This window comes from Plodia interpunctella, chromosome 10 (genome assembly GCF_027563975.2).
Source record: "Plodia interpunctella isolate USDA-ARS_2022_Savannah chromosome 10, ilPloInte3.2, whole genome shotgun sequence".
Lineage (NCBI taxonomy): Eukaryota > Metazoa > Arthropoda > Insecta > Lepidoptera > Pyralidae > Plodia > Plodia interpunctella.
In genome coordinates this window covers 7,958,553-7,976,690 of record NC_071303.1, presented here as the reverse complement: position 1 = coordinate 7,976,690, position 18,138 = coordinate 7,958,553, and the positions used below count along the sequence as shown (strand labels likewise).

The 18,138-nt window shown below is 37.9% G+C and overlaps 2 protein-coding genes across 3 annotated transcripts; one reads left to right on the top strand and one right to left on the bottom strand.

Moving 5' to 3' along the window:
* The first annotated feature begins 1,331 nt into the window (after positions 1 to 1,331).
* LOC128673297 (KRAB-A domain-containing protein 2-like) lies at positions 1,332 to 3,053 on the top strand. The gene has a single exon (XM_053751049.1). The coding sequence runs from the start codon at positions 1,373 to 1,375 to the stop codon at positions 2,840 to 2,842; it is 1,470 nt and encodes a 489-aa protein (XP_053607024.1). The 5' UTR covers positions 1,332 to 1,372; the 3' UTR covers positions 2,843 to 3,053.
* A 119-nt stretch (positions 3,054 to 3,172) lies between these two features.
* LOC128673294 (maternal protein tudor-like) lies at positions 3,173 to 17,477 on the bottom strand. 2 transcript variants are annotated; one of them, XM_053751045.1, is made up of 13 exons: positions 15,373 to 17,477; positions 15,055 to 15,255; positions 13,813 to 13,991; positions 13,190 to 13,267; positions 12,131 to 12,277; positions 11,380 to 11,538; positions 10,071 to 10,337; positions 9,051 to 9,772; positions 8,706 to 8,854; positions 8,134 to 8,295; positions 7,494 to 7,660; positions 7,148 to 7,383; positions 3,173 to 6,552 (listed from the first exon to the last, which is right to left on the bottom strand). In XM_053751045.1, exons 1-13 carry the CDS (start codon positions 17,275 to 17,277, stop codon positions 3,704 to 3,706), a joined length of 7,221 nt encoding a protein of 2,406 aa, XP_053607020.1. In that variant the 5' UTR covers positions 17,278 to 17,477; the 3' UTR covers positions 3,173 to 3,703. The 2 variants fall into 2 exon arrangements, with proteins under 2 accessions (XP_053607020.1, XP_053607021.1); XM_053751046.1 differs by lacking the exon at positions 11,380 to 11,538.
* Positions 17,478 to 18,138: the final 661 nt, after the last annotated feature.

The window sequence follows — 18,138 nt, the reverse complement described above, 5'->3', positions numbered from 1 at the left end:
TTACAAAACTGTAAACATACGTCCCCTGCCTGTATTGTTAGTTGTTTTTATTCTTGTTTGTCAATGTTAATTTGCTTTGTTGTTTTTGTTTGCAATCATTGAAAGCACAGATTGAAAGTTAATAGATCGACGAGGAAATTTAAATTTTCTAGTTTTCGTGTATTTGTTGGTAATTAGTTGTTCGCCATGGATGAATCTAAATTAGTGGACATGAATCGTCGATTTAACGAAAGATTAAAAGAATTGTTTTCACTTAACCGATTCATTGCGGATGGCACGCCTGCCGTGCCATTACTTTCTTTTACGTGTGGCGTAGGGCGCGGGAGCCGTGTCATTTTTAAATCGATGATAACTCCTTCAAATTAGGTTTTAGGGAGATCTACCCAGAACAAAATTGTCGCTATTTTTCATCTAAATCAAGGTCGTAGCCTTCGTTTCTGGTAATTGTATGATTTTATTAAAAGCAGGTGTAACCAACCTTTTCAGATGCTTAAAATTGCAATTTAATAATACCTAGGCTACATGACTCAATTTTGTTTTGTTTAAATATGGAAACACCTCTAAAAATAAGCCCACTAGTAAAAGAAATACCATGATTACTGAAGAACTCTTTGACATAAAGTCACACTTTTTTGGCGAGTCCAAAACGTTCCATAGAGAAGGCTACCTAGGTGTGACGTCACTTCTAAATAATATGTATTTCGTAGGACACGTGCGTGAACTTTATATGATAACTATGTAAAATATTGTGTTTATGGTATAGGCCTCATAATAAAAGTTGCTTTGATTTTAATAAGTTACCTTATGATAATACAATTTTTTGCTTTTTCTATAGTTTTAAAATGGACTTGCCCAACTAACTTCAAATAATCTTTAATATAAAAATAAATCGCTAAATGTGTTGGTAAGCGCATAACTCAAGAACGCCTGGACCAATTTGGCCAATTCTTTTTTTTTAATATTCTTCGTAGCTCAAGGATGGTTTTTACGGCGAGAAAATGTATGTACCTCGGGCGAAGCCGGGGCGAGCAGCTAGTAGTAAATGTCACTTACCTTCCATTTTCAAAAATACACTTGTTATGCCACTTATAATCACTTGAAACAACGTTTCTGTATGTTCGCGTTAGATTTCGAATGTCAACTAAAAGTATGTAAGCCTAAAACATGTAAAAACTGGTTGAAATACTGTATTCTTTTCCACATGGCTGAAGACACAGGAGGCGTGTCATGTAATCGTATGGCGCTTGACCCGGCAGCCGTGTCACATAGTTTTTGTTGAACGCCATTAGTAAAAGTTTGCAAAATTAGGCATCGCAATGAATCGGTTAAAGGACACAATACTCAGTTTTTTAGTAACGAAACTTATGCAGAGATGATAAAAAAGGTGAAATCAGCGAAATCAAAAATGTCCAATAAAAAACCTGAAGATTATCAGCGTTTGCGGAGATTCGATGTCATTACTATTGGAGAGGCTGAGAAGTTAATTGTCCCGGTGAAAGAAGACAACACATTCAGATTTTACGTGAGTGAAAGCGAAATATTTCAGATTCTACATGAGACCCATCTGAAACTTGGACACGGAGGAAGGAACCTTATGGAGAAAGAGATAAATTTGCGCTACAAAAATATTACGAGGGAAATGATTGTCATTTATTTAAATTTATGTGGTGATAACTGCGAAAAGAAAGGTAACATTTCGAAAAAAGGATTACTGTGTAGTGTCAAACCTATACATGATAGTAGGGAAATGAATTCAAGATGTCAAGTGGACTTAATCGACATGCAGTCACAAGAAGACTGTCCATATAAATTTATTTTAGTGTACCAAGACCATCTTACAAAATTCGTTCAGCTCCGTCCACTTAAGACTAAAAGGGCTGAAGAAGTAGCACATGCGCTCATAGACATTTTTACAATATTTGGTGCACCAAATATACTACAAAGTGATAATGGAAGAGAGTTTGCAACAAAAATTGCTGAGGAAGCTTGTAGGATATGGCCCGAATTGAAAATTATAAATGGAAAACCAAGGGAATCTCAAGGCCAAGGAACTTTAAAGAGGGCCTATCAAGATATAGAGAACATTCTCAGTATGTGGATGGAAGTTAACAATACCAATAAATGGTCGGATGGTTTACGGTTTGTTCAAATAATAAAAAACAGAGAGTATCATACAGGCATTAATGGTAGCCCATATGAAGCCATGTTTGGGAAGAGGTTAAAAATAGGACTTAAAAGTTCTTCTATACCAAATGAGGCTTTGCTCGATGTTAATTCTGAAGAAGACTTAGAAAAACTTTTATCTACAAATAATCAAGTAGAGTCCCCTAAAAAAAAACATGTTGATTTAGTTAACAAAACTACCCATTTATGTTCATCACTTATTTTAAATAAGTCTGGAGAAACTCCATATTTAAATTCAATAACTAAAGATGCTAGCCATATAAGTTCACCACATATTTTTAACATTAAATGTGAAAAACCTTCATATTTAAATTCAATATCTGATGATGCTACCCATTCATATGCACCAACTATATTAGATGTTAAAGATGAGAAAACTCCATATTTAAATTCAACATCTGAAAATGCTACAAAATTAAGTTCATCTGTTTCAAATATTAAGTGTGAAGAAACTCAATATTCCAATTCAATGTCTGAAGATGCTGCCAATTTATGTTCTCCAACTATTTTAAATATTAAACATGAAGAAACTCCATATTCAAATTCCACATCTGAAGACTTGCCATCTATTTCAAATATTAAATGTGAAGTAACTTCATTTTTCAATTCAATGTCTGGAGACGAAATGCAACGAAATGACATGCATATTAGAAAATAGGATTTCTATTGTTGTTTTGTTTGTTGATTTATACTAGGCTTTTTGTTGATCTATGATGATTACATTTCAGAATATAGCTGTCACAAAGGAAATAAATAAATAACCATGCAACTCATAAGTGCCATTAACGCAGGTAGCAGTCATTGAACTAATCATGAATGTGAATTATTTATAATAATAAATAAAGAAAACAGAAGTTTTTTTTACCTTTCCTTTGTGTTTTACCACATTTTATTGAGGCCTCCACAAGAATAAGGCTGATTCACACTCTTGAGGAAATACATATGTACATATCCATACTATAAATACAAAATTATTGAAAGTTTCAAGTTTTTGTATATTGTTTATTAAATACACATTATTTGTTTGAAAACAGAAATTTTTAATAATATAGAATAGTATGTGATAAAACTTGGATTTTACGTTTCATCAGTACCTCTATGTACCAAGAAAAAAGGAAATGTTATATAATAAGTTTTATTGTCGAAAAGATTTTCTTGTGCAACAAAAAACTTCAAGAAAATAACATCGTACAGAATTTCGCACACATTGGTGTCACTATTCCAAACACAACATAAACACACATAAATACTCTTGAATAAATCAAGTAAAAAAAACTTATAACAAATATAACTTTTATAAACAGAGAATCTGTCGCCGCTATAATACAAGAATGAAACACTAGTTCCGTTTCAAAAAGTTGTAAAAATTTTACGTTAATCACTAATTAAAAATAACGTCTGTAATATAGTAAGCACTAACTTTAGTTACAGTATTAATCACAAAGAAGCATTGCTTGGCAATAGCTGAGTATACATGAGATTTTATATAATACAGAGTAAACTGATAAAGTTCCATGTGTTAGCCTGACTGAACTGCATGATTCACAGGTTCTACTTTCTTATCAACACTCTCATCTCCTTGTCCAATCTCTTTTGTTTCAACCTTTTCCTTGGTTGGAATTTCCTTCGTAGGTGAATCCTTATCTGGTGAAAGCTGTACTGTCACAGGTGAAGCTGCTTTTTCTGGATCACTGGTATATCCCGTATCAGTAGTAAGAGACTCCTTAGATTCATCTCTCTCTGGGGTTTTTATGGTGTTATTTGAGTTTTCAAGTGTTGATGAGGAAGAATCTTTTACTGGTGATTCTTTATTTATCTCTTCAGGTTCTTCATGTGCTAGGACAAAATCGTCGCTAGCGAATGACTTGTTCTCAACTACCGTGTGAGTGCTTTCCATACTTTCGTCGAGATCTCCTTGTGATGTATTAAGTTCAGTTTCTCCATCTATAATGTCTTCACGATCTTCCTTTACTGTTTCTGCACTAATTCTGGGTGTAGACTGTGTATCAACTGTTACAACAGCTTGTGTTGGTGTCATTAAAATTTCTGGGATATTTTCGGATTCTTTCTTCGTTATATCTAAATTTTCATTAATTTCAGGTTTGTCTTTATTAATTTGGGATATTTCTTTACCTATTTCTGAGACTTCTTTTATCTTTTGTGAAGTTTCTTCTACTACAGCTGCCTCTTTGGGTGTATCTAGTGTTACTGTTATTGACTCAGCATTTACATTATCTGATGCATTTTCGACAGTATTTGATGCATCTTCTAGGGCATTTTCTGTTTTATCTGAGGCAACTGTTACTTCAGTTGCAAGACTTACACTAACATCTTTACCATCTAGCAATAACTTGACTAGATTCGGCTCCTTGGTGCTATCTAAGAATTCTATTTGGAATGTTATTGCTTCGTCAGCTGCAAGGTCGTCAAGTTTACACTTGATAATCTCATTAACTGAACTGTCATCTCCTATACCAGCCAATTTACAACACTTTGCTAGAGGTTCTATTACAGATAAATCTTCTGGGAGCAGCCTGAAGTCTTCACATTTCGCTTTGTTGCCATAATCTATGAACTGTACATGACTGCCGGCATCGCAAAATTCTAAAATCTTTGCTCTGTACCACTGTTTATCTTCTGTCCAAAATGCAGCACAAATTGAGCCCACTTTTAAGTCAGTAGCAGGTGCAAACTCCGTCGCATTCACCATACCGTCCAGTACTTTGTCCAAATTGGTTTCGGTTTCGTCAAGTTGAACATAGAACTCGTCTAGCGAATTGACGAAACAAATTTTTCCAGAGCCGTGTAAATCTTGCCCGACTGGTGTCGGCCTTTCACTTGCCGGTTGCTCCTCACAAAGTTCTACTAATTCTTCTGTCACAGATTTACCTTCCAAGTAAAGTTCTACTATCGAAATATCCCCTGAGGCAATGAACTGCACATTAAAAATAGTTACTCCATCTGCAGCCAGCTCATTAAACCTAACTTCTGATTTCCGTGACCATTTAATGTCTCGCGGTTTTTGTAACGCGCACTTTCTCGAAAGAGCTGGTTTAACTTTCAACTCTTCAGGAAGACTTCGTAATTCGTTAGCTATTGAAGCGTTGCCATAATCCATGAAGAGTACTTCCGTACCTTCAGAACCATCGACAATAACTTGAGCTCTGTACCAAGCACCATCTTCAGGATATTTAGCTGCGCAAATGACTCCCTCTTCTTTTTCAGAGAGCTGTGGGAAGTTTTCGGCGTCTACCATGGCGGCTTCCATAGCTTGTAGTTCGGGGACGGCTGTTTCTAACTGTATCCAGAATTCAGACGGCGAGTTGACGTGACTCGCAAAACAAGATGGAAAATCGCCACATTCGGTCGTCTCCTCAGACTTGGTAGCATAACCTTCTGACACTAATTTATCTGTGAGATTTTGTCCATTGACGAAAATATCAACATACGTTGTGACATCTTTGAGAACTATGAGCGCATCTACAGGATTCGACAGATCACCCACAAGTTGGGTGAAGCAATCTGAAGCTGGCTCGGACCACTGCCCAGTACCAGTTGGGACGGCATTTACACTGGATTTTACCGCATATCGCTCAATCTCCTTCATATTGCCCGGCATGTTCTTTATTAGACCAGGTTGATTGTCCAAAACATCGGTGTTACCATAGTCAATAAATCGGACAGTCGTGATGTCAGAATCTGAGTCGAGAATCTCTGCGCGGTACCACTGATCGTCGGCCAGATATTTCGCGATACACAAAGTGCCCATATCTCTATTTTCGATTTCTGCATATGAATCTGCATTAGCTTGAAGCTCAGCTTGGATTTCATCAATTTTCTCTATCTTGTCGAGCATTTGTAGCCAGAAATGTCCAGGTGTGTCGATGTGGCTGATGTATACTTGTGTACTGCCGACTGGAAGAGAAACTGGTTCTTCGACAGCCACTTCTTCCTTCTGTTCTTCAGTGGACGTCACTTGTGGAGTCGCCAGCTTTTCGTTGACTAACTTCATGGCGAGATCAACGCCATCTAAATGCAAACTGGCGAGCCAGCCGTCAGTTCCGAAAGTTAGGGTGACTTGTACCTCCTTTTCGGTGGTCCATTCTGTTAGTTTAGCCAAGGCATCGTCTTGTAACGCTACTAAACCCAAACTGGCGACTAACGCAAGAGCGCAAGGTTCATAGAATTTCGTGTCAAGTTTTTTGAGACTACTCTTAGGCACCGTCTCCATGTTTCCGTAGTCGGGGAAGTGAACCTTGACTTTATCATCTTCGATGCTGTCGATGGTGGCTCGGTACCAGTTGCCGTCAGAAGATTTGGCGACGCAAAGGCCGTCTACTTCGAACGTGGTGAGATCTTCGGGCGTGCCTGCAAAAAATAGAGGTAGAGTTCAATGTACTAAGTAACTACAATAAATAACACTTAGCAATAGCTTTTAATTTCGTGGATTGGGTCGGGAGGTTCCCTCTATTGTGGTTGAGCTTCGCGATGGCTGACTCACGCGTCAACTCGTGAACGGGTGCTGCCGGGGGTACTGCTCAGCTCGATCTTTTATTAAAAGTTTTTTTGTTTGGTTAATTATACATATATATATAAGATATATATTTTCCTTTCATCAGCACTTGATCACAATCATAATATGTTTCAGTATACCTTTTGACCATGTACTTTATTGTGTACTTACATGTTATATTACTGATAAAAAATTATACATAAATTTATATTTAAAAAATGGTAAGCCCTTCTGGCATAATAGGGACCAACACTGTTTGAATGAGTTTCTTTCGGCATTTCTTCTCAGCAGTGGTCGTTCCAAAATGCTAGTAGTTTGTAGCTTTGGTAAACATCATTTAATTTAGAATATGACGTGAAAAAGTGCCTGTGAAGGCCTAATTTCTGAATAAATGATTTGATTTTGATTTTGCAAAGCAGCATATAAATATAGTTCTAATCATAAACTAACCTTCTCCATAGAATTTATACAATTCCTCCAATAGCACTTCAATCCTTTCTCCATCAGATGATTTCTGCAGATATATTTCGTTCAAGTTCTGCGAGTGGGAAATATAGGCCATTCCAAAGTTGTAATTGAACACAGCGCGTGTACAAAGTTGGACAACTTCATCGTAAGCGCCTTCATCTGGCTCAAATATAGCTACTTTTTGGCCAGTGACGCTATCGTACAGTGTTGTTATCAAGCTGAAATCAACAATACATAAAGTTCAAAGGAATCACTTAAAAATGTTTTTGTCATGTATGCTTAGTGACTAAATTGATCTACATCTACTATGTGAATTTCTATTACCCACCTGATTTCTTGGACATCGTTTACGTAAATAATAAACTTGTTGCCTGTGAGCTTCTCCTTCAGTTCCTCGATGGAGAGCAACATTTTGGACTCGGCTGTGTAGTTGTTGAGTTGACATATCAGCGATTGGTAATAGTACACACTCAGTTCACTGGGTAGGATCATTAGCTGAAAGTCGATATATAAACATATAAAAAATCTTTATTAGGTTACTTAAATGTGTTAACAATAAAGGTGTTGGAACCTCCTTTTAATAAAAATATGTCTGTGCTAGGATTATTAAAAGTACTCCGTCGTGCCTGTCTGTTTGTTCGCAACTCAAAAACGAATGCACGGATTTTCATTCGGCGGTTCTTGAGAATTAGGTGTATAATTCACTATGTTTTTACGCAAGCGAAGCCGGGACGAGCCGCTATATACAAGAAGTTTGGATGCATGTGTGATGAGGGTATTTGTGATTACCATGTTTTAGAACTTCGTACACGAGTAGAAAATAACTTTACCTGTAGTTCAGTACTATTAATATATAATATCTACATTTTCGGTCCATAATTATTAATCGCATCAACATTATTTTTCAAATCTTTTAAAAATAATTAATGATATAGTCTAACTCCAAGTGCGTCGTCTTATTTACTCACGTTGCCGACAGAAGTGGTGATGGTGTTTCCGTAGTCCGGCAACACAGCGGTGACGGCAGCGCGGTCGGCGACATCGCCGAGTATAGCGCGGTATATCTTGCCGTCGTGTCTCACTGTGCAGTGCACGCCTTCCGCCACCGTGTCCGCACTCAGCGGCGTCAGCTACAACATTTTAATGTTATCAAATACGAGCTTTTGCCTGTGTATTTCCCACGGGAACAGTAATTTTTCCGGGATAAAAGGGCACTATGTCCTTCTCCACACTTCAAACTACATGTATGCAAAATTTCAAGAAGATTGTTTTTTTTTAGTAGATAGAGCGTGAAGTGAAGGTAACAAACTTACTTTCGCATTTATAAAATTTGAGGCAGGAGTCATTGTTTTAGGAGAGTACCTAGCTAATGGGGGCTAATGTAAGATTCATTTTTAAACAATAGTTAAATGCCAAACCTGTATGTGTATGACCGCAAAACACGATTTTATATTATCCGTCAAATTATCGCCGCATATAAAAAAACACTAATTGATTCATAACATCCGCATATGTTTGATTGTTAATTATGAAAACTGACCTTAGCAGCATCGAAATTAGCAATAGCTTCCTCCACCATCTTCGCCTTTTCCAAATCCAGTTGGATGTAGAATTTCTCGAAGGATTCCACGTACGTCACGCGGCACAGAATCTGCTGCCCAACTATTATGGTCAGGTCGATGGCTTCGTCTAAAAATGTATCGTTTATTAATGCCTTTCCTTCGCTCGAAACTAATAATAAAGTTAATTCCAGTTCGGCGATTATCGTGTAGACTAAAATTTCAAGTTGTCTGAATTTTATCATATATTTTTTTCTTTTTCTCGGTTCTTTGAACAGAAACCGCACAGGAGAAGTGTAACAACAATATAATTATAGGAAAGTTACCTTTCAAAGTGACCGACGACTGGTGCTCACTCAAAACAGCTAACTGTTTCTCAACCAACATGTCCGCGACACTCGCGCCGTTATTCCACAGGGAAACTTTATATTGCTGTTCTTCCACACTCTCGTGGAAGACACACTGGTACCGCGGCGCGTTGAAGCACAAATCAATTTCCGGATCCGCCTTCCATTCCCCATCCTTCGGTACCACCCCTACCAACGAACAATGCACCGCCATTTTCGGCAAATCCATCAATTCCTCATCCAGCTGCCATATATCCTTAGCGTCAACCAGCTGCTTATTACCGAAATCAACGTATCTAACGATGAACTTGGAGAACGGCTGGGCCGACACAACCGTGGCTCTGTATAGAACACCGTCAGCGGGGTACCTCGCTAAAACGGAAGCTCCAACCGGCACCATTCCCGTGTAGGACTTGACACCTTTATACAGCTCCGGTATTTTGTGCATCATCTCTAAGAATTTCGGTTGCAGCGACAAGATTTGGGTGTAGAAGCTTTCTGGGGATATAATCCACGTGACGGCCACTTCGTGTTGCGCGCCGACGTCGACGCTGGGCTCGGCGAAGGCGGAGTGCAGGGGCGCGGGGCGCGGCAGCTGCCGGTACTGCGCGTGCGTCACCTTGTTGCGGCTCTTGCGCGCCGCGCCCGCCTGGGAGCCGCAGCTCTTGGTGGATCTCCTGTCGCCGTCGGAACCGAAGGATCTGTCGATATACAATTGGGTTTAGTTCCTGAACCTGAGTGAATTTTACGTACACACCTGGTACACACCGTTCATTGTAGCTGTGCACAAATTCATACACTGGGTCCTTCTCTATATTTAGACATAAACACGCACTTTGCCTGGTTAACTTACAATTATTTATACCACACCATAAAAAACGTCACAAGCAGACTTGAATACTGACACCACTAGGCAATATGAAATTTTTCAAGTTACAAATTACTAATAAGAAAAGGTATTTTACCAAAGCTAAGAAACACCCAAAGAAATCATCATACCTGTCAGTTCTTTCAGCACGATCTCTCGGAGTGAAGTTACTTCTCGGTGGTCTGTCTTCTCTGGGCCCTCTGTCCTCTCTAGGTCCCCTGTCCTCCCTCGGCCCTCTATTCTCGCGGGGGACGAATTCTCGCTTTTGGAAGTTCTCCTTTTTGTCCCCCCAATTATCCCTTCTGTCCCCGCGATTGTCCCGCCGTTCCGGTCGGTTCTCGCGACCTCTGTTTCCCCAGTCATCGTTTCTATTTTCCTCTTGATTGAATTTGTTTTCACTGTAAGAAATTATGATGTATGAGATGTAAGGAATATTTCAATATGGCAAGTTAATTCCGGTTTAATGTTTAAATTGCAAATATTAAATAGAAATTATATCATAAAATGTGTTGTCGAAGTATGATTATACAGCTGATTACACAATCTTGAATGTGAGATGTTACAGTGAAACTTAATGCTTAAACGACGAGTGCAACTCTTAGAACTAATTTATTTAAAAAACCACACCAAGCATCAATGAAAATAACAATGAAAACGAAAATCTGTGCAATGGAGCGAAAAATAAAAATAGCAAACAAAAATGTGCTGGAATAGAGAATCGCATCCAAAACCAGTCTATAATCGATGGAATGTGACCAAACGAAAGCCGAGTATATAACGCGGCCAATACGATATAATGTGAGCTAGGCAAGCGTGACCGCAAGCAAATAGGGCGGGGAAACGATTCAAATATTAATGCCGGCGCACCGCAGCTCTTTTTAATTGCTCTGGCGTGCTAGATATTTTTTTTAAAGAATGCTCTAGACAGCGTACTGGCTGATTAGTTGTTATGCCAACGGATATTTAATGCAACAGTGCAGTCGTTGGTATTTATTTTTTTGTACTTTTTATTGGAGGGAAAAGCATGTTGTTGTGTTGTTGTTTTATTAATCGATCGATTAGCTTTATCTAATTCAATTTCACTTTTGTTGTGTTTTTGTTGTTAAAATTAATCACAAGATAGTTTAACCAGGAAGGACCAGTTTTAATCGGCATTAATATGGAATCTAAAGAGCCGTATACTGTAATTTTGACATCCAATTTCCATACAAAAAATGCTACAGTTAACCAGCTAGAACGTGGGTTCGAATTCCACCCGAAACCTGATTCTATTCTAATTTTTAAATTCAGTTAAAAGGCATGTGCAAAATTACAAAATAAGCAAACAATTTTTAAACTTCATTAGAATCATGGCAAGATCACAGTATAGGGCAAAAATGAAGCAAACAAACAGACATGTGGTAAAGAGAACTACACAACGGCCATCACACAACACGGTACCGTTTCAGCCGATCCTGAATTGAGCCCTTTGACACGATTTGGGCGTCAGCCGAGGCGGCTTCGGCCGCTTGCCTTAGCCTTTTGCCAACGCCCGTCGAATCTTTGTTCTTCCAACCTGGCCTTTGACCAGACTTTTCGTGGTCCGGCTTAGGTTTTCTTCTGTTGAATTATATTCAGTTTCAAAATGTGGTCCTGACTTTCCTAAGCAAAAATCTAAAGCTAATTGAAGTGTAGCTTGGCGGAAATATTATTACCTTCGTTATTTAGGATATTGCGTGTGGTGTACGTAGCGCTAAGCAATAGTGTAAATTACACTATTCGTTTTTATATGTCAAAATATTACAGTTCAAAAAATTTCCTGTAGATATAATAATAATTTTACCCAATCGTCAATTCCGACTATGCCTTAGGTATTTTTGCAACAATTGCAAATTGCATTAACTTACCCAACAGTTTCTTACTTAAATAGTGTATTGTATAAATACATAAATATACTGCTTTTTATTAAAACCCTTTAAGGTGTACCTGTATGTAAAATAGTGTAAATTTGCTTCGAAAATTAGTCAGGATATTGATGGGAAGATACTTCAATAAGGATCGATAGTGTCGTCACATGTAATACTATCGATAGAGCCTTAAGACATTGTTGATAACAACTATTATATTGATATATGTTGTTTCATTATATGTATTGATATGTATTTATAAATAGTACGCCATGGACAGCTAACACTAGTGCAAATAAACTCACCGATCCCTATTGTCTCTGTTAAAGGGGCGGGAGGGGGCTGATGGTGCAGGGGTCGGGGCGGCGGTCTCGTCCCAGCCGTCGTCCGCGGGCGCGGCGACCGGCGCCGGCGCTGGAGGAGAACTCTCCCAAGGCTTCGGCCCACCGCGTCTACAATTAATATTTTACTGTTAAAAATACATATATGTCAATTTGTAACCGGCTTGATGTCGTCAATATGATATTCATCTATCGATGATCGATCGATCGATGAGATCGTTTGTAATAAAATGACTATGTGACTTATTCAATGCGATTTTGTATTTAAGAAATCTGAAAAAGAGCCTAACCACTTGTTAAAATTTTTTTTTTTAACAATTATCATTAAGCATCCTCAGTCGCCCTAGTTATTGTCCCACTGCTGGGATAATGCGACATGGGGCATAATGCTACAAAACATTGAACATAGTAATCGTATCGCTAACAACAATAGCCAATGGGTCATAACACATTAAAATAATAAACGACATGTGGAAATGCATATCGTCAGATCGTATAAAATTACGCTTATCTCACGCTCGAAAGCGATTTGTTTTTTATGAGCTTGTTGTTAACACTATAATTAATGCTTTCTTGTTACTGACAGATCGAGAGTAATTCTTAGAAAATTATTGCCTGATTTACACATCGTAACCAATCAAAATACAGTCAACAAAAAATGCTTGCATCACACATAAGAGTTTCTAAACTACTACCAAATTAAAGGAGCCTTATATTGTATTGTATAAGGTCATTGAATATTGTATTAACTGAGACAAAATTGTTTTAGTTTGTGTGCCATTTTGAGCAAATATGGTTAATTGCAAATAGAGTCTTTATCTAACCTTTGATTGGATTTCTGACCTGACTTGTGCACAACACTAATTACATAGCCATAATATGTATAAAGTTAAAATAAACATATTATAAATAGACTAGCCTATATTTCAACAACACAATTTTTCCGAAAAATTGTAGTCAGTAAAATAATTGCGATCATATTTCTCCCACTTTTTAACAATGTTGCATCTAAATGGAGCTCACCTCTCGCCTCTGTCGGGTTTCCCGCCAAACTTTTCGCTGTGACGCCCTGGACCAGATCTGTCGAAACCATCTTTATCCCTGCACAAATATCGTAACATTTACTAATCAACACTAAACATTTATCGTCTATTTAAGAAATTATCTAAATACTAGATTACCTCCTATACATGATTTACTAGCACAGAACTGAAGTGGAATGGCGAATGGGGTTCAAAGAACCGATTTGAAGGTCAAGATCATGAGTCAGTTTATTACTTTTTTTGTGATTACACAAAAACTAAACTACAAATAGCGCGCTAGTCTAGGAAGTAGGAATCAACCTTCACTTATCCGAAATTTGAAGATGTTTGTGACAGTTTGAAGGTTTTATCACATTTGAGATAAATTATTAGGATAACTAGAACATGAGACACATTATTATGTTATGTACATAAATAAATAAATAAAAGTAAAATATTATTTAAACAAGCAAGAATCTAGCCGCAATGTATATACTTACGTTAAAAAATGGTCATGTTCATGTCATTGAATAACACCTATTATCTCGGGATGGCCTTTTTATGATTATACCCAAAAATAATTGTGACAAATCATAACAATCTCTCAATTCGTCATTAGCTGACCTGCCACGGAAGCTGCTGCCTCGCTGTCCAAACTCCTCATTGCCCTCCTTAGCCCTTCGCTCATCTTTGAAACTCTTCTCACGTTTGAAACTCTTCTTCCGACTATCATCGGGCACACTGCCTTCTGGAGAACTGAAGCTTTCTGGAGCCTCTTTCCGGATCGGCGTCGTTGCTTTCGGCTGTGTAAAAAACATTATTAGGTACTCATTGATCATCATTAAAATAAAACCGCCAAGTCCGAGTCGCGCTGTCAAACGAAGGGTTCCGTACTATCCTTACATATTATAAAATAAAGTCCTCTGCCGCGTCTATCTGTCTGTTCGCGATAAACTTAAAAACTATATTGCACGGATTTTCATGCGGTTTTCACCAATAGATAGCGTGATTCCAGAGGAAGGTTAAGGTGCATAATTTATTATGTTTTACCCGAGCGAAGTCAAAATGTATTTTTTTAATAGGTTTTTTTAGTATTTGTTCTTATCGTCGGCGACAGCAATAGAATCATTCGTAAAAAATTGGCTCATTAAAAAAAATATGGTTCATGATCACAAATGACATACACTGACAGACATACAAACAGACAAGCGGACAGCGGTGTCTTAGTAATAGGGTCCCATTCTACCCTTACCCTTTGGGTAAATTTTGTTTTCGTTTCAAATTGACCTATTTAATCAAGACAAAATAAAAAACTACAGATTTTCCCATGAAGATACTAGTGTGCATTCGAGACCATTTATTGATTAGTCCATTTCACATACATTATAAATTGAGCACAAGAATGCTGGGATGGCAATTAGAAAGAATTCAGCACAATTTGTCATAGCAGATGAAAGTACAAAATGAGCAGTTTTTTATTTTATATCTGCATCAAATAAAGTAATAATCAGAACAAACTGTAGCACAGTTTGTTCTGATTATTACTTTATTTGATTTATATAGACTACTTATTATATAATCATTTATCATACCAGTAAATATGGTACTCCAGTAAGTGGTACAGTAATATTTAACAAACCATTATTCAGAAATCACACATTCACACAAACTTTTTCATGTCTTATTCCAAGTTGAGACTTGAGTCTAGTGATGCAATTTTAACTAAATATGTATTTGGAAAAACACATGCTATCGCCATTACAGTGGTGGCTAATATTAGTAAAATACCTCAAAACTAAAATAAAACAAAGTTTAAAATAGAGATCTCATATTTGATTACGACCATAATCTAAAATATATACTTACTTCAGTATTGCTCCTGGGTTGAGAAAGCTGGGTCATCCTGCGAGCCACATCCAGGGGAGGACTGACAGTGTCGTCGACAAGGGACACCAGCATCGTGTCACTGGACAGTACACCCACAACTTGCGCCATTAGGGTCTTCTCTAACGCTAGCATTTCCAGAAGGTTGGACGTCTTTGTCTCTATGGGTTTGTTTTCAAAGCCCTAGCAAGAGAAGCATTACACATTTTACATTCGGAAAACTGTAAATTAAGTAATAATAACAATATTGATTTAGAGCAAAGGGTTAAGGTATGTTATTCATTAAAAAAAAAAACTTACCTTCAATGCACACTTCATAGCTTGAGCAGGCAGCTTTATGAGGTCTGGTGTGATTGTCCTTAGGTCTGATACATTTACTTCTTGCTCATTACCATAGTCCACATAGGCAACTACCACTTTGCTTCCCTTAGTCTCCCTCACTCGGGCCCTGTACCAGTTGTCATCATCCGGGAATCGGGCACAGCATGCGGCACCCACTGGTAGTTCTCCCGGAGAAGAACTGCTCTCACAATGGATCTTTACTGCATCCATCACAGCATTCAATTCATCAATCTTGTCTGACAATTGCACAAAGAATTTTATGCAACTATCCACATAAGACACCAGCACAGACTGCCTCGATCCTAACTGCAACATCTCCATCCATTTAAATTGCAACTTGTCCTTCATATTCGCCATCAAAATTTCCAACAAATTCTTATTATCTAAATACAACTCTCCATACTGAATGAGTGGAGGTCCCTCTGGTGCCACCACTCTGAGAGTGAGAACTTTATTGTGGACCAACTGCTTAAATGTCTCTGTTAACTGTGGGCCCTTCTCTAATTTCTTCACTCCAGACAAACAGAATCTCATGGCAAACACATTGGGTTTCACAAACTCTTCAGGTATGTCAAAAATATCATAGTATGATACCATTTCTGTATCACCAAAATCAACAAAGAACAGTTTGCACTGGGAACCGGACAAATTCATAACTATTGCTCTACATATAATGCGATCTCCAGACATGCGGCCTAGGCATACAGTACCAATCATAGGAGGCTCTGTCAGACTGCTGTGAGGCCTTCTGTTTATGTCATCCATCATATCTTGAAATTTTTTGCCATCAGCCACCAACTGCACAGCAAATAGCTCTGGTCCTTCATCAGCAAACGATACACAAACTTTGTGCTGAGAGTTCTGTTCCAACAGTCTGCTTTTATAAGTGGCAGATTTCTTGGGCGACTGTGGTTTACTTAGATTAATTGGTGGTGTCAATGGCGGGGGTGTAGCTGGCACTGAGATAGGGGATGTTACAGCATGTTGTGGCTGTCTAGACAGTGGTTTCAGATTCACAGAGTTCCTAGCTGCTCTATTCACAACTAGGCGTTGACTAATCATAGAGGGTGATGGAAGGGCACCATTAAATGGCAATGACACATTCTGTTGCAATCTCATGGCAGATGCTGGATTGGAGGGAAAGTTTTGATTCATAATAAAAGGCACATGTTCAGGAAAAGATGTGGACTCATTTATAAAACTAGGTTGCCAATTGGAAGCTTGTTGGGTATCTCCTGACATTTGTAGCAGCAACAATTCTTGTTTAGTCACAGGCAGAGGAACACCCAAGCGGTTATTGACTAGATGAGTAGATAAGTCTGTACCCTTATACTGTATAGATATTATGGGTAATGTACGAGTGTGTACCTCTATGGTGGCTGGATATTCAGCATAGCAGATAAGACTTTGTAGTTTTAATATCAAAGGTTCTTCCCATTTTCCAGATGGCTGCATGAGACTAGATAGATAATAGTCTGTAGCTTGGCCACGGAGCTGAAGAAACATAGGATCGTAATTGTCCAGGAATCTTATAGTGCTCAACGAAATCGTATCTTTATTACCGTAGTCGATAAAATGAACTCCAACCAGGCCTGTTGCGAGGTTTGTCGTGTTAGTTATCTTCGCCCGGTAGTAAATACCATCTCGGTATTTAGCGGCACAGATAATACCTTCATGAATAGCTGCCGGGGGCACGGCACCCACGCCTTTCTCCAAGCTTTCTCGAGCATTCTCGAAGAGGGACTCCAGCATCAACGAAGTTTGTTTATCGAGTTGCCCACTTATCTTCAGAAAATGACCATCTCCATGCACATGGGTCACGTAAAGATTGAAAGATCGTGAAACTTCTGCTGGCAATGCCATGATTACTATTTTCGTAGAAGATAGCGAATGTTAAAAAAAGACTGTAACCTTTTCATATCACTCTTGTCAGAAGCTAGAATCGTGTAAAACGTAATCTTGTCAGACTTACATAAAAAAGCCGCTTTCTTTTCCGCACCTTTTCCGTTTACGTTCTACGTTTTAAACAAACATGGCGACCGGACGTTTTTAAACAAAAGTAAAAGATATGAATCGATAATGACCAATCATATTTAACGAAATTATGATAAATATCCAATCATATTACACGCAATTTGGATTTGATTGGCCACAATATAAAAACGTCAAATCAGGGTTAAATCATACAACGACGTCAACACAAAACGTCAACAGTGCTTTGATTTTTCTTTTTTTTTTAAACTTATTTTATCTGTCTTGCCGGATCTATCCACGAGGCAGTTGGCTTTGTTGTCCAATGTAGGCAGGAATGTGAATGTGTAATGTAGTAGATAAATAACACATATAATATATGTGTTATTTACCTACTACATTAAACATTCTTATATTATAAGAACATTTATTCCATATTTTTTATGTTCCGTTCCATAATTCTTATATTATTCTTAAACATATCTTATGCTTATAATCACAGATTAGAGATAACATTACAATGTTCTTATAAATATGTGCTTATAATATTATGTCTGTTATATTAGTGATATAACAGACATAATATTATAAGGGGGGTATTTATTTTCTTTTCGTTAACCTATGTATCCCCACAGCCATGGCACCATGCTGAGTTGGTCGCCTTTTTGGCTGATTAATTGTTTTTTTTCGGGATAAAAAGTATCCTATTTGTTATTCCAGGTTATATTCTACCCGTGTACCAAATTTCATAAC